The 17848-nt window shown below is 30.4% G+C and overlaps 1 protein-coding gene across 1 annotated transcript in view; it reads left to right on the top strand.

Annotated features, from left to right (window-relative positions):
- Spag16 (sperm associated antigen 16) overlaps nucleotides 1–17848 on the top strand; it is an 895679-nt gene that overhangs the window by 28340 nt on the left and 849491 nt on the right. The window contains exons 4-5 of the mRNA XM_076866456.2: nucleotides 736–854; nucleotides 7986–8123. Of these exons, the coding sequence (XP_076722571.1) occupies nucleotides 736–854; nucleotides 7986–8123 (257 nt within the window). The remainder of the gene's footprint in view (nucleotides 1–735; nucleotides 855–7985; nucleotides 8124–17848) is intronic.

Raw genomic sequence — 17848 nt, 5'->3', positions numbered from 1 at the left:
TAACCTATTATAAATAATTTTGTCTGTTTACATCAGTTATACCTGTACAACTGTACTTAGTATACCTGAATGTTTATGCTAATAAAAATGTTTGTTATTGTTGCCTATATTATTGTGTAAAGTGGCCTTTGATGTGTTCAGTCATGATATTGTTTCTTAAATCATTTTAAAAAGTAATAAATATCTTTGTAAAGAGTTAAAAAAATTTTTAGAATTATATTTTTGGGATTTTGGCCCTTCAGGATCTTATACCTTAGGAATTTTGATCATTCTGGATTTCAGTACTTGAGTTTTTTTTTTTTTTTTTTTTTTTTTAGATTATGACTCAAATCTCATATTTCAGTGCAATCTTCCTCCACCAAATAGGGAGTTACCAAATGCATGGTAACTCCCTATTTTCATGCATGTTCTTGCCTTAAGTTTGCCTCTCCCTATCTTTAAGCCTCTGCTTTCTACCCCTACCCTTGCCCTCAGCACTTGGTACTCTCTGCCATGTTGTATATGTTTTATTTAGTCATCCATATTCTGTCTTCATTCATATGACTGTCATATATGAGGGCAGACACTTGTTTGTTTTCATCAGTGCTTTAAGCCTAGGGATTAAAATAGTCCCTGGCATTTAATATTTAAGAAAAATTGTTAAAAAATGAATGAATGACCGAATGAAAACCTATTTGTACCACTAATCAGAGCATTTATGTTTACAGAATTAATAATTTTACATTTATATTTCAGGAGCAGAAAACAATTCTTCCTTCAAGGCATGCAGTTCCTGAAGTAATAGAAGACTTTCTCTGCAATTTTCTGATCAAAATGGGAATGACCAGAACTCTTGATTGCTTTCAATCTGAATGGTAAACAATTTTGTGGGTAAATAGTTCTCTAGAAATGGTAATAGCATTTACTGTGTGCATGTTCAACTGCCTTAAAAGACTGTGAAGTGATGCAATTTACACAGATAGAAACCTTTCCTATCTTCACCTTTGAAACTACAACACACACTCATATAAACACGTAAGTGCACAGATACACAATCATGTATAGTTGCCAAGAAATTTTATTAAACATCTTTCTAAAATATTCAAATTTAATTATCTTTAAAAAATATTAAGAAAATTGAATATCTCCTGGAGTTATATAACAAAAATATTTTTATGAAATATTTTCCTACTGTTTTTGTGTCATTACTAATATGTCCTACACTGACATTCTGTTAACAGTACTACATTGCTTGCTTTATGAATTGTTAAACACCTGCCTTTCCCATCTTATGTACCTGATTATTTTTGAATGTATAGTCTTTCCTTTAGAAGTAAGGGGCATTGTATTTTCAAATATTATCTAAAAATAATATTTTTCTGTTATAATTGAAAATTTAAGTAACTTACTGATTATGAAAATCAGCAGGCATGCGGTTTTATTCCTTTGCTATAACAATAAGGTCACCAGGCATATTTTTGAATTCCTGGCATTCTTTAAAATAATACTATTAAATGACTGGATTTGAAATATTTTTGATTTTTAATAATCATTGTATGTTGTAGAAAGAAAGAAATAAAATATGTATATATAAGATATATACAGATTAATCTATACTGTTTTGGATTAAATCCTGATTTTTAAATGTTGAGGTAATTTGCAATTTTTACTAATCTGGTTGTGATATAATTCTAATTTTATGTTTTTTTCCCATCTCATATACTGAGAACATGCATATAAGAATAATTGGTTTCATTGTTTAATCATATTGAATGTGAATAAATTTAATGAGAACCAATTTTTATTAATACAATCTAAGAAAAAAATTGAGTTTGGTGGTAGAAAAATAATACTGCTTATTTTAAAACTGCAAGTTGTATGAATGATTTTAAAAATGTTCTGAAGAAATAATTATAGATATATTAGAAAATACATTTTTATAAATGTATGTCAGTGATTAATTTGCAAGTGATTAATTAAATGAGAAATTAATATGATTCAATTACTTTTTTGTCTTCTAAGAATGTGTATTAGGAAACATGGTACTTAACTTGTTAGGCCAGTGTGAAGTGTGAAATGATTCCCTTAGAGAAATATTCATACAAATAGACTTTTAGTAATTAGATAATTGTTATCATCCTTTAAAATTGATCACTCTGAATTGATGAGATGACATTTTAGGAAACTATGTGATTACTGGGATGCAGTGTGATGTTGCAGTTAGAAGGTAACAATTATGTACTGTGTCTTTTTATAATATAGGTTTAGTAATATTATAGTTAAGATAATTTTAACCTTATCTGTAGCTGCGAGTTTAAATCCCTAGCTGCTATATCTGCAATGTATTGTATAATTATTTCAAATGAAACATTTTCATTTTGATCAGAAACCTTTTCCTGTACTATGGGATATTTATGTATTATTTTCATCATTTTTCTTACTGTAAAAACCACTAGTATATATCTTTGCTTTGAATTCACTTGATCTTGCAAAAGGAAACCAAACAATGTTTTCCTGTTGTTAATTTGTGAAAAGCAAAAGAAAACAAAAAACTGGGCAGTAAACTTTGACTTATGTCTTTCAATTCTCAAGTAGTAAATCCTTTAAGTCCTGAGTCAGAAAACTAAGCCCCTTTGGCCAAATCTGGCCTGCCCTCCTGATTTCGTAAATAAAATTTTATTGGAATATAGCCATGATCTATCTTTTAGATATTTGTCTGTGACTGTTTTCATGCAACAAAAGAAAAGGTAACTAGTCACAACAGGGACTATATAGCCTGCAAAGCAGTTTTTGTGATTTCTAAAATATTAAATTTCTGTCCCTTTTCAAAAAGAGTTTTCAATCCCTACCCTTTATAATATATATGTGAATGTATTAGTAATTTGCTCTATGAATCACCAAAACATTTTCATTCTGGGGTTAGTCAATGCTATTTTTATGTCTATTTTAGGAATACTCTATGGAGAATGGTAATTTACCTTGGAGGAGGGCAAAATCAAAGAGTGGCATATGTCAGCCACCTCCCTTCCTAACTGGACTATTCTCCTGGCTGTTAATGTGTTCAGTATTCAGTCACTCTTAATGTACATTCTTGGCTCTTCTTTGCCTTTCCCTTTTATTAGCACACTTTCTCTGACTCTTTCTCTCTTTCCAGCTAATGCTTTGAAAACAGAGTTTTTAATTTAGTCTTTCTTTATTTTTTGATTAATATTTTCATCCTTGGTTCTTTCTAATTTGGCCTCTTTTCCTACCATTTCAGTGAAGGTAGGGTGTTGGTAAAAATTCTATCAAAGGTAATAGGATGATTATTTATAAGATTTAATTACTAATTTAATTTACTTATTATAGAAGAGACTGTAAATTAAGAATTTTTTTTTAGTTTATAAAGATATATGTTGCAGCTTTCAGCCAATAAAAATTGGCATAATATATAATTATCCAATTGTGGGCAGTATAGTTACAATTTTCTAGGGATAGTGAGGTAACAAAGGCAGAGCCTAGAATTAAAACTTCTGTTGAAAAAGCCCTTACATTCCCAGTATTATAGGAAGTATATGTGGTGTTTTGTATAGATTACTGACTCAGTAAATACTACACAACTACTTGTTCCTTCATTATTTAAATCTATCAATGTTTCTTCAGTTGACGAGTTGGCTTTTGGTTATGTGTCACTTAAGAACTAAACACAGGAATGTTCTGACTCTTCTGTCATGTTAACTTGTAATTGTATTGTAATATGCTAAATTTGAGCCCTGTAAATATATTTTCATATATTTATGTACTATGATATCAAGAAGGTAGCCTTGTAGGTGAATATTAAGTTTAAAATCTAGAGTAAAAATACTAGAGCATTCATTAAATGTGAAGGATTTAAAATACTAAAAGATAAAGCCTTAGGCTTATCATTCAAAAATTTACTTTGTATCATTTTATTGATATAGTGTGTTCTTATGCATTATTTAACATTTCTCCCAACAATTATATGTAGCAAATAGATACTAACATATCATCAATTTTATGGATGAGGAAATGGTAAACTCATTCATCACTAGGACATCTGCCTTAGTAAATATCAGCAAGTGGCAGAGTCAACTCAAGCTAGATGCATCTTAGAGACTATTCTTCTAACCACAATGCTATATTGTAGAATTGTACAAGGGAGTCTTGAAAAAAAATGAGAAAGATGCTTTCCAGCTTGACAAGAGACAAAAAATTTAAGAGATGTCTTGATTTTAGAGTTCAGATTTGTGCCTATTTTCCATGTTGGCCTGAAGAATCATAGTACTTGCATTTAACTTTTCAAATGTACTATATATGTTTCCTGTGAAGTGCCATCTCTCATGGAGTTGGCAATTCCAATATACTTAGTTTTAGCAGTAATTAAGAGATTTTTGCCTTTGTTGGTAAAATACTTTCCTAACTCTGAAAACAAGAGAAAAAAATTCTCATTTGATGCTTCTGTTTAAATGACCTTTTCCCTATTTTTTATAACCTATGTTGTATCATAGGTTATATATCCTGTCTAGTCTGACACTGTTTATATCTTTGCTGGTATTTTATCATGCTATCTGTCTTTTGTGGTGGTGATCTAAAACTCTTTGGTTTGTATACAAATATTACAAAAACTCTCTAATTTCTCATGAAAATGCATACCTATTCTCCATTTACATATAATTTCAAGTAGTTTATAGACTTATGGTAAATACAAAGCAGATTAATGTAATTTTATTGGCAGTTTTGTTGGGAATGAATTTTATTTTCTAATAGTTATAACAATCTTTTTCTACATGAACATTTTTTTTCAGTCTTATTCTAATGATGAGATAATAAGGAAGAAATAAAATGGCCAGGGTAATTCTTTTTTTCTTTTTATTTTTTTCTAATTAGCTATACATGACAGCAGAAAGCATTTCAATTCATTGTACACAAATGGAGCAGCACCTTTCATTTCTCTGGCTGTGCACGATATAGAGTAATACCACTCCTGCATGTCCATCTCATTCCATCATCTTTCCTATCCCCGTGCCTCATTCCCTCCCCTTACTCCCCTCTGCTCAATCCAAAGTTCCTCTATTCTTCCCATGTACCCCCCATGCCCCGCCGACCCCCCATAATGGATCAGCATCCACATTTCAGAGAAAACTTTTGACCTTTGTTTTTTTTGGGATTGGGTTATTTTGCTTAGCATGATATTCTCCAGTTCCATCCATTTTCTTGCAAATGCCATAATTTTATTCTCTTTTAATGCTGAGTAATATTCCATTGTGTATATATATACCACAGTTTCTTTATCCATTCATCTACTGAAGGGTGTCTAGGTTGGTTCCACAGTTTAGCTATTGTGAATTGAGCTGCTATAAATATCGATGTGGCTGTATATGTAGTATGCCAAAGTTATTTCTTAACAATAAAACTGCAGACGGTCATCATTATACAAAATACATGTATGAAGATGTGAATTAGGTGTCAACATACTTTATATACAAACAGATATGATAAATAGTGGTATAAAGGTGTATTAAGAATTGTATGCCAAAAAAATAAGAGAGCTCATGTATAATGGCATAATTTGGCGTGAACATACTTTATATACAGAGTTACAAAAAATTGTGCTGTGAATGGATAAATATGAATGTAATGCACTACACTATTGTCATGTATGTAAGAAATAAATAAAAAATTGAATTGTAAAAAATAAAATAAAATAAAATTGTACATACATGCAAAACCAAAACAAAGCTAAAAATCTTTGGAGAATGTGGGATTTTTTTAGAATTGTATTTCTGGAGTTTGAGATTAAATTTTCCAACTACTTATAGTGACTTTGAAGTCTTAATTCTTCTTTCATGCATGGAAGACATTTTGTATGATGAATGACTTCTGAATGACCTATGATAAATGTCATATATTTGATTTTTGCTTCTCTTACCACATTTATTTTATTTACATGATATTTGATTTAGAGGGCAACTGTTAAATAGCTTTTTGTCCTCACAGATATAATTTCATTAGTGAATTTTTAATTTCTGCACTACATAAAAGTAAGATGCTAAAAACCAATTTTATGGTTAGAAAAACTTTGTGGTCTAGTACTTCAGTCAACCTCTATGTCTTCTCTTTTGAGATAAGTATAAATCACATTTCAAAAACAGATAAAATATTGAATTTATGATTAAATGGTTACCTTTTTTTAATAAATTGTGGTAAATAGTACAATATATTGATATAACTATTTTAACCTTCAGTGTATTGTATAGGAGTCTTTTTGCAGGTATTTTATTATCAGATGGGATAAATATCATAAAAATAGAGAACTACTTATTAAAATTTAATGTGAATTTATGGTTTGTAATATGAAAATACTAATTTAAAATATTTTTGTTACTTACCTTACCTATAATAACCTTTGTAGGTATTGCTTTGTTAATACCTTTATTATGTAAATGTTTTTCTATGTTGTTTGTTTTTCTATTTAGCTTTAACGATTGTTGCATATAGTGATTATAATTCTTTACAATCTATCAATAATTCTCTGATGTTTCTTTTTAGTGTATTGAGGAAAAAGGAGAAAGAGTAGCACCTCCCCCTTTAACCACCTGCTGCTGTGTCTTCAGGCCTTCTTTCTTCTTACCTATCACAGATGATGAAGGTTGTTGTCTGTGTCCTGCCCTGTTCTTATTAACTGTATTCTAGCTCCTCTCATCTACTCAAGGACATTATCCCTCCTGTATTTGTCTCTCTCTTTCTTATTATTTTTGTGCCTCTCTTCTGGGTCATTCCCATAAGCTTGTTGATGTGTAATAATATCTCATACATTCTAAAAAAAAGAAAAATGAAGCACCTGAACTTTATTACATCCTCTTTGAAGTTCATCTTAATTTCCTAGTCTATACTTTAATGCCTTGTTTCCTTGAAAAAATTTGTTGCCACTTTCTTATTTCCCAACCCCTTTTATCCCAATGCTTAGCTGAGTAAACTTTTTTTCAGTGACTTTCACATTGCCAATTCCAGATATTTGATTCTCAGTATTCTTTCAAACTCTTACCAGCATTGTCACCAGTGCTTGTTTCTTCCTTATTCAAACATTTCTCCACCTGACCCTTGCCCACAGCTTTCTCATAGTCTCGTATTACTTCACTGACCTCTCTTTCTTTTGAATTCTTGTGGTAGTTTTCAACTTTGAAATGATGGAGTGTTTTATGGGTCAGGCCTGGGACTTCATCATTTTTCTTGTTACATTCACTGTCTATCTAGTCTTTTCTAGTCTCATGAGTTTAAGTAGCATTTATATACTGATGGTTCTCATATTTAAATTGCCTATTTTGACATTTTCCCTGAACTCTTGACATGTATATCTAACTTTTATCTTCACTTGATTGCTAGACATGTTACCTTTACCACAAATGGAAACAGTTCCTTGATTCCTCCAATCACCCATCCTTACTGCATTTGTCCCCACTTAGTAAATGGCTGTGTGTTGCATAGACGGAAACCTTGAAGTCATCCTTGACTTCTCTCCTTTTCTAATATCTGACAACATTCATCAGAGAATCCTGTTAGCTCTATCTGGACAGCACTTCTTATAACCTCAGCTGCTATCCACTTTGTTCAGCTCACTATTCTGTCTTTCCTGGACTATTGCTGCAGCCTACTAATTAGTCTCTGATTCAATGCATTCTCTTCTCCAGTCTGTTTCATCCAACTTACTTATCTATCTATAAAATAAATCTGATCAGTGTTACTTGTTTCAAATCCTTCCTCATGGCTTCAATCTGATTCAGAGTAAAATCTCTTTCCTTATTATATACCATGATGGTATTAGTACCTAGCAATTCATTAATACTTTATTTTAACAATATATTATGAATGTTAACATTTTAATTTATAAATGTAATATGGCAACTAATTACCATAAAATTCACTGAGACTTAATTTTTTTAATTGCATGTAAGTTAAGGTAATTTAGTGGAGAGAAATGACAAAATCGTTTGTTTGATTTTTTCTAGGTATGAGTTAATACAGAAGGGGATAACTGAACTTAGAACTGTTGGGAGTGTTCCAGATGTCTACACTCAGATTATGCTTTTAGATAATGAAAACAAAAATTTGAAGAAAGACTTAAAGCACATCAAACAGGCAGCTGAGTATGTTATTTTTAAATGACTATTTTTTTCCTTTTCATTTTGGACTAAATAAAAATGAGTTGCATAGAGTTGATGTGTAATATATGAGAACTTTTATTCTGGAGAGCTGAATTATATTTAAATTGTAGTTCTAAAAAATGTGAAAAGCTTTACTAACAAATTAATTAAACCAGATGACCAGAATTCTCACAATTGAAATTCACTGACAGAGTAGAATGCAGAGTGTTGTGTAGGAGATGTTTAAATTTGCTATAAGTCACTTCCCTTTGTACTTGGCAGTTGTTTTATAGCTTGTAAAATTTTCTTCCATGAAGATAATCTAATTTCTGAAATAATAATAAAATTCTAAAAAACAGAGTGGAAGAAAGGAGCTAGTTAGTTTGTTCTTAGTAGAAGAATTTAGATATTTGAAAAATCCCCCAAAGGAATAATGTAAGCCATGGACTTAGGGATGGTAAATTATCAGATGTAACAAATATACCATTTTGTTGGGTGATGTTGAAAATGGAGTAGGCTATGCATGTGTAGGGATAGGAGGCATATGAGACATCTTAGGATCTTCTGATTATTTTTTATGTGAACCTAAAACTGCTTCAGAAATATTATATTGACATGAGTGAAATTGATTAAATTGTATTTATATGTATAAATATGCTCTAATGAGACTCACCATTCTGTATGATCAAGATTGTTGCATGAAGAAAAATGAGAGAGAGAAAAATGAACTACCTATAATCTTACTCACCTGGCCAACTATTGTTTCCATTTTATTTATTTATTTTTTTGAGCTACTGGATATTGAACTCAGGGCACTCGACCACTGAGCCACATCCCCAGCCCTATTTCATATTTTCTTTTCGGGGAGGTTCTCACTGAGTTGCTTAGCCACCTTGCTTTTGCTGAGGCTGGCTTTGAACTCTTCATCTACTGCCTAAACCTCCCAAGACACGGCCACTGTTTCCATTTTCTTAAACAGCTCTTTGAACTTTTCTCAGTGAATGTACATATATATGTAAATACATTTATGTATGTATGAATATATATATGTATGTGTGGGTAACTTTTAGATAAAGTTGTAATAATGCCTTATATTTTGTAACTTTTCATTCAATAAAAATGATAAACATATTTTTATGAACACAGATTTTATTCTAAAAACTTTTAAAAAATTTCTGAAAGGAAATCTTTTTTTTTTTGTAATTTCCTGACATAAATTTATGTACAGAGGAGAAACTTATCAGAAGCCAAATTTTTCCGCATTTTTTCTTCCTAAAGTTAATGGAAGACAAGCAGTTTTGGGGAACAATAATAGATAGATAGTACTATTCTGGTAAAGAAATATGTGAATATGTTGACAGGGGAGAATTTACTCATGTGAGCCAATATTATATGAAAAAAAATCATTGCTTACATATGGAAGAAAGCTCATTATTCATTCATTCATTTTGATTAAACATTTAAGATGAGGCTTTCTCTGTTCAAGAATCACATTTACGCTAAAACTACCTTAACATGACATATATTATAATTATATATTTTTAAGATATATGAAAAATATTTAATGAGAAGAAACATGACTGAATTGCAAAATAAAGTAAGCATTTAAAGTAAGCTTATACTTTTAAAAAGTATCAGTACATGAAAAATAATTTCTATGATTATGTATTCAATTATTAGGAATGTATAGAAATGTTTTTGCCAGGTTTGTTTTTGCCCAGTATATATATTTCATATTATCTGTGGATGTGCTATGTAGAATTTTATATTTTATATAGTTTTGTATGAATGATTCACCAAAATATGTTTCTAGAACTATTATTCCCTCTATTGTTGGTTCCATATCTCAGAACTGGTCTACTCTTTGCTTGGACATTACAGCGATTTTGAATAGGTACCTCGTGAGTATACTAGAAATTTGACAGAACATTTTCAACAGTGATGCCTGGCATACTGTTTTAATTCCTCATTACCTTTGAATTATGGCTTGAGTTTGCTAGTTTTCTTTTGGTGAGATACAGTCTCTTTATGTAGTGCGTTTTACCACTGTAGTATTAAATAATCATTGATTGCTGGATGTTTATTGAATACTGCATTTGAAAATAACAATCAAAATTATGTAAACTATCACTTATGCAAATTATTACTTTAATGTTAAAAGAAGCCATATTTAGAACAGTTGCCATTCAATTGACATTTTGCTTGTTTGCTAAAATATAAAATTATAATTTTTATTTCAGTGGTTCATGTTTATTTCTTAATTTTTATCTCATTCAGTATATTTCTTAACACATTAGAAAATGAAAATATGTATTTGCTTTAATCTACCTGACATGGTAGATTTGAAAGAAAGCGGCTTGACTCTTAAAGATGTTTAATTGTTACTTTGTTGAGTGAATATTAAGCATGATAAAGTACATCTCAATACTTTTAGTGAAGTAACCTGATACATTCTCAGAAAATGTAGAATGAAATTTTGTAAAAAGTTTCCCAAACTATGTCTTACCATGCTATAAGCTTGCTCCAAATTTTAATGTTTCAACACCCAGGATTTTCAATTTGACATATGAGCATATTTTTCCAATAGCAGTTAGTGATAAATATGATTCTCTTGATGGAATTTGATCAATGTTTGCCATTTTAGGATTAGGCTGTTTCTTAAGATAATTTTATAAGTACAATATTTTAGAAATATTTAATATTTAAAATGCAAAAAGAGTTAGTTTACAGATATGTCATATATTATCCTAGATTGTACTGGTAGCATTTAAGGAACTATTGAGAAAACTGAATAGAAATTCATAGCTATAAATTTAGTATGCATCTGAGAGAGAGTAACCATAGAAAGAGTAATGAACCTAACTACCTAGCTTCTAATATTCTGCCACTTATTAACTCAGTTTTCTTATTGTTAAACTGGGAGTAATTATGGGTAACATTATTAAGTCCTAGAGAATGATGTGATAATTAAATGAGACAATCTATGTTAAAGAGCTGTGTGAAATTGCAAAGTGCTTTGAAATGTCACTTATTACTATCAATATCTCTAAAGGTTTTCATCCTAGGTTTTAAAAAAATTGTCACATCATTAATATTTTTGAAGTTCAGCAATAATGGAGCATGGAAGAAGAAATAAAAGAGGAAATATTTCATGCTAAAATATCATTTGAATTTCTGTAATTGATTTGAGGGATTGTCCATGGTATAAGTATTCTCAATTCCTGAGCAATAGTGTTTCCCCTTATACTTGCTACAAATAAAAATTTTTACCTAAAATACGAAATTTGGGAAATAATTGTTGAGAAATGTTTTTTACAGTTTATTTAAGGAGAAAATTATTACTAGAAAAGATTTATTGTTATAGCAAAGGTAAAAGGATATTACATTTTGGATACTGGTAAGTCATAAGTGATATGTGATACCCTTTCTTGCAAAAGGAGAGTATAACTTCAGTTTCAAATGAAACATGGACTAATTGTTTTCTTAAATGCAGAAATCTAGGAGTAAAGTGATCAACCTCACATTTGCAGAGAATTAGTGATTGGATGAAAACTAGAAAATATAATTAGAATTCTAATATCTTTCACAATTAAGGCAATACTTCATAAACTTTATTTGAAAATTGACATACTAAAAGATTCAGATTAGTCTGAGGTCCATAAGTAACTACTTTGAATTTTAATTAGAAACCTGTTTGCTTGATCTTGTTGCCTAATTTCATTTACATTTTATGTCTTTTTCTTATAAGATAGACAATGTGCATAAACTGAGTTTGATAACTTCTGAAAGAGCCTGTGTACTTGTTCTTTAACTTCCTGTAGTATGGCTTTCATATCACCTTTTCTCACATGGCTTTCTTGAACACAGAAGTACTCTTTGCTGATGAATATAGAAGTCTCTTTTCCTTTTCTGTGTTCTATTTTTTATCCCTATCTTCTCTCATCTTCTGTGGCAGCATGCTGTTCTGCCCCTCTTTCTACCTTTCAATAGGCTCCTTTTACTTTTCTTGCCTCCACATTGTTTATACTCTGTTAGTCCAATAAGATAACCACTGACCAACCACATGTAGATATCAACAAACTTAACAATTATCAATGGTAATTGCTAGGAAGAAAAGTAACATAGGCAAAAGAGACAGAAGTCAGTGGGGGTGCTTTTCCATGTAGGGTGGTGGAGGAAGTCCTCTTAGATATCTGAAGAGACTATGGGAGAAGGCCATGTGTAAATTGGGGAGATGGAGTTCTGGTCATGGTAAATAAAGGGAAGTGTAAAGAATATGTAGTTTGGGGTTGGGGTTGTGGCTCAGCGGTAGAGCACATGCCTAGCACGCGAGGCTCTGGTTTGATCCTCAACACCACATAAAGATAAATAAATAAAATAAAGGTATTGTGTCCAACTACAATTAAAAAATAAATATTTTTTAAAAAAGAATATGTGGTGGGGACAACTTACTTTGCTAGAAGAGAGTTAGCATGGAGGAGGCCATATTGGTTTCACCAAATGGGTTAGTAATAGGCCCCTTTGATAGAACTTTGCTTTTTTTTTCTTTCTTTGAGTGGAATATGAAGCTAAGGAACAATTTTGAGTAGAATCATAATGTGAGAAGGCTTCTGCATGGAAAATAGACTAGGTAGAAGGACGTTATGGAAACAGGGAGAACAGTATATTTGGCATAACCTTATGGATTGACTTAACTGGTTAACTGCATAGTAATAATTAAATCAGGCAAGCTTCATATGGGACAATTAGGTTTTTTCAAGGACAACACTTGCTGACATTAATCTCTGCATTATTGCCCCCATGTAAACTTTGGTTCAGAACAGATGACTGATCAGGTATTGTGTCTAGAATAACACAGCTACTTGATGTTTTGCCATTTATTAAAGAGAAGAATTTAATTATTATTCAGTTTCCTCATATGTAAGTGGGTAGTATTTTCTACCGTTTGTGTAGTACAGTGTCTGTCACATAATGAGTACTCAATAACAGTTAAATCAGCATTCTGTGTTAGGGCACTTTTTCCTTTCATAACAATATAGTTTATGATTACATAGATAAACATTTTATTTACTTGTTCATTTTTTCTAGAGTCTTGTAAAGTTGAGCTCAAAGCTGGTGCTTGTTTTATCCATTATTGAGTGGATAAAATAGCATTACCATCATCATTATCTGCATTATCCTTGTAATTAGCCTTGGCAGCATAACACTGAATAAATAGCCAAATGTGGCCTTTCTTATAGAAGTAAAGTCAAAATTTATTTACATATATTAAATTTTAAATTCTCAAAAATATACCCCAAAGAAATAGAATAGAGATCCTAGAAATAAATCCATGCTTATATGGTGAACTGATTTTCTGCAAGGGTACAAAGAATACACAATGGTTAAAGGACAGTCTGTTCAACAAGTGGTATTGGAAAAAGTGGATGTCTACATGCAAAAGAATGTATTCAAACCCTTGTCTTACACTCTATACAAAACAATCAACTTAAATGGATTAAAAGCTTAATTATAAGAACTGAACCATAAAACTTCTAGAAGAAAATAGAAAAGCTTTATGACACTGGTAATTGGCAATGATTTTGGGGATGATACCAAAAGCATAGACAAAAAAAAAATAAATAAACAAAAACCAAAAAAACTCAAAATAAACAAATGGGACAACATCAAACTGAAAACCTTCTATGCAGCAAAGAAATGACAAAATGAAAAGGCAACCTTTAGAATGGGAGGAAATATTTGCAAATCATATAGCTTATAAGGAGTTCATTTACAAAATATATGAGAACTCAAAAAGCCTAATAATCCAATTGAAAAATAAATTAAGAACTTGAATAGACATTTCTCCAAAGACTTTATGTAACAAAAACCTGCTTGTTGTAGCCACTGTGGTCTTTATGCTAATCTGTCTCTTAACAAACCAAGCTGTCCCCACCATATGTTCTTTTAATTTTTTTTACTTGTTCTTTTTAGTTACACATGACAGAAGAATATATTTTGACATATAATGCATACATGGAGTACAACTTCTCATTCTTGTGGTTGTACATGATGTGGAGTACCATATGTTCTTTATACTTCTCTTTACCCTTTCCAGAGTTCCATCTCCCCAAGTTTACACATGGCCTTCTCCCTCAGTCTCTTCAATGACCAACAGGGCATATGGAAAAAATGTTCAGTGTCACTAATCATCAGAGAAATGGGAATTGAAACCAAATGAGAAATTACCTCATATTTCTTAGGGTGGTTATTGTCATAAAACAAATTCCCCAAATAAAAGTATTGGTAAGGATACAGAAGAGTTGGAATCTTACACACTGTTGATGGGAATGCAAACTGTGTAGTTACCAATGGAAAATGGTATAGAAAATCCTCAAAAATGTAATAATAGAACTACCTACATATTATCCAGCAATACCACTTATAGGCATTCATTCACAAGAATGAAAATCAGTATCCATAAAGAGATTTTCACCCCCAGTATCACTCTTCACAACAGCATATATGTGAAAATGACCTAAATGTGCGTTGACAGATAAATGGGTAAATACACATGATATAATCATGCAGTGGAATATTATTTAGCCTTTAAAAAGAAGAAAATTCTGTAATATGTGACAGTATAAATGAACTTTGAAAATATTATACTAATTTATATGAGATAATCATAGAAAAATCCTGCATGATTCTACTTATATGCGGTTCCTAAAATAGTCAAATTCATAGAATCATAAGACAGAATGGTGGTTGCTAGGGGCTAAGGGTAATAGAGAATGTGTTTCTAATTAATGGTCATAAAGTTTAAGTCAGATAAAATGAAGTATTTTCCACTTAAAAAATTATTAAAAGGGTGGATCTCATGTTGTGATCTTATTACACAACTTAAAGAAAGTAAGCAATATATAATAATGCCTTTTTTAAAATGATTTTTATCATTTATTTACTTTAAAATGTGGAAATATTAGCTTTATAATTTTGACAAACTCAATTCCCACACATTTAAATATAATATATTCAGAATATATGATTTCTATCTAGAAATTACTTTTGTGTCCCTTCACCATCATTTCTGGCCTATAAATCACTGATGTTTTCTATGTCGGATTGGATTTGCATGTTTGAGAACTTCAACAATGGAATCATAGAATGTTCTTTTGTGTGTTTGGCATCTTGTATTCAGCATAAAGTTTGTGCAATTAACCTATAACTTTTTCACGCATCAGTAGTTTGTTCCTTTTTATTACTGAATAGTATTCTGCTGTATAATATATACCACAATTTCCATAAGGCTGTTTCTGTTACTACGAATAAACCTTATATAAACATTTATGTACAAATCTTTCATGGAGATGTGTTTTCATTTCTTTTGAATTAAAACTTAGAATAGAATTTCTGGATCAATTGTGGATGTCGACCTTTGTAAGAAATTGCTAGTCCCTTTTCCAACAAGTTAGACCATCTTTCTTAGTAGCAATATATGAGAATTTCAATTACTCTACACAGTCACCAACATGGAGTTTTGTTAGTATTTTAATTTTTAGCTATTTTAACGATTGTGTATTATCATCTTGTGAATTTTCTTTATAACAAGTGCTATTGAACAATTTTTTGTGATTATTGACCATATATGTGCTTTGCTTTTGATGTGTTTAAGACTTTTGCTTATTTTTTATAGGTTTGTTTTTCTCACCATTTAATTATAAGAATTCTTTGTATCTTCAATATACATGTCCTTTGTCAGAAAATTGTGAATATTATCTCTCAGGCCATGGCTTGCTTCTTCATTTTCTAAATGCCTCCTTTTGATGGACAGATGTTTTAAATTTAGATGAAATTTAATTGTATCTATTTTATTACATTGCTGTTAATATCCGGTCTAATATATACCTGCTTACCCTTAGGTTACAGAAGTATTCTTGTATACTTTCTTCTAAAATCTTTAAAGATTTAGAATTTTATTTCAGTCGCTAATTTTTGTATATAGTGTAAGGTAAAGAATTTCTTCTGGCACTTTTGTTGAAAATCACTTGACCTTATAATGGCTGAGTCTGTTTCTAGACTATATTTTTCATTTATATATTTGCTTATCCTTATACCAACACCATACTCTTAAATATTTTAGTTTTAATTGAGTCTTAAAGTCAGGTATTGTTAGTCTTCCACCTTTGTTCTTTTTCAATATAGTTTAGCTCATCTAGGTTCTTTGTAGTTTCATAGAAACTTTAGAATTGCAAAAATTGTGCCCTATATGTGTAATAAGAATTGTAATGCTTTCCACTGCTGTCGTGTAGTTAAAAAAATAAAAAATAATAAAAAAGAGAAACTTTAGAATTGCTTTACAAGTTTCCATAGAAAGGCCTGGTGAGGTTAGAATTGAGATTGAGTTGAATATATAACTTAATTTGGGGAGAGTGTGTGTATGCATGTGTATGTGTACACATATATTGAGAGGAGGAGGATCAATAGATTCCTAAGGTTTAGTGTTCCCTTTACATGGCATATCCATCCATTTATTAAAGTTACCTTTAATGTTGTGTATTAATAAAAGAATAAATTTATGACTTTAACATTTAATTATTATCTATTTTTTCCTGTTGAATTGTGAGCTCTATATAACAAAGACTGGGTCTTGTGTTCATTATATCCCCAGGGCCTATCACTATGCCTAGCACATAGTAGGCACTTAAGTGACTATGTGTTGATAGCATTTAGCTCTATAGTTAAGCTTTTAATAAATTTAGAATAGTTAATTGATGTTTTTTGCTGACTTCATAACATTTTTATGAAGTAGGCCACATTTTCTTTTCATGACAGAAATTTAAGCAACATTCCATTAAGTTAAGTCTTGACTCATTTAATGTACTATCTTTCTTTTTTGGGTTCTTACATTAAGAACACGTAATGTGGATCAGAAAGGGTCTGTTGAGAGCCCTGAAGATTTGGCAAGAAATAATACTGACTGATATTATTAACTAAAAAATGGAAAAGTAAGACTTTAAAAATAATGAAATATGATTACCTTCTACCAGAAAATATAGGCATGAAAAAAATTGAAATTAAATAGCAATTAACATTGAGAAAAAAAATAGATTCTTTACTAAAAGACCCTGCTTTCACTTACAAAATTGACTTCTATACAAGGTCAAAGAATGCACAGCTTTTATGAAGATCCATTTAATTTAATGACTTTCAGAAACAAACACTGTGAAAATAAAGATAATAATGTAGCCCATAAAATTTCATGCTTTAGTGTTTAGGTAATTGCTTGTTAAATTAAGGTATTTTTTTCTGGACATGGGTATACCTCTTTCTTTTTTATTAAGATTATAATAAGAGGTTTTCTCTAATTTGACTGAATTCTATTTGACTGTTCAACAGTTATTCCAAATATTAATTTTAATGGGTTAAATTAATTCATTTAAGGCCCATGGAAGATAATGAAATATTGTGGTATTTGTATAATTATTGTTTTAAGAAATTACTTTGTTTCAAGATTGCACATAAGGAAAAAATATAGCAAAGATGAAATATGTTGGTGCAATAAGAAAATTTTTGATTTATTTAGCCAAATGATAACAGAATAAATTTATTTTTAATTGATCATTCCAAAAGAATTAAACTATTCAGTTAATACAATGATTTCTGCAGGAATATTCATTTAAAAATTTTTAAGAGTATGCTTCTGAATCATATTCATATTGTGTTGAATAACGGAATTTTATAGTAAG

Source organism: Callospermophilus lateralis, chromosome 9 (genome assembly GCF_048772815.1).
Source record: "Callospermophilus lateralis isolate mCalLat2 chromosome 9, mCalLat2.hap1, whole genome shotgun sequence".
Taxonomy (NCBI): Eukaryota; Metazoa; Chordata; class Mammalia; order Rodentia; family Sciuridae; genus Callospermophilus; species Callospermophilus lateralis.
This window is presented reverse-complemented; position numbering and strand designations above follow the sequence as displayed.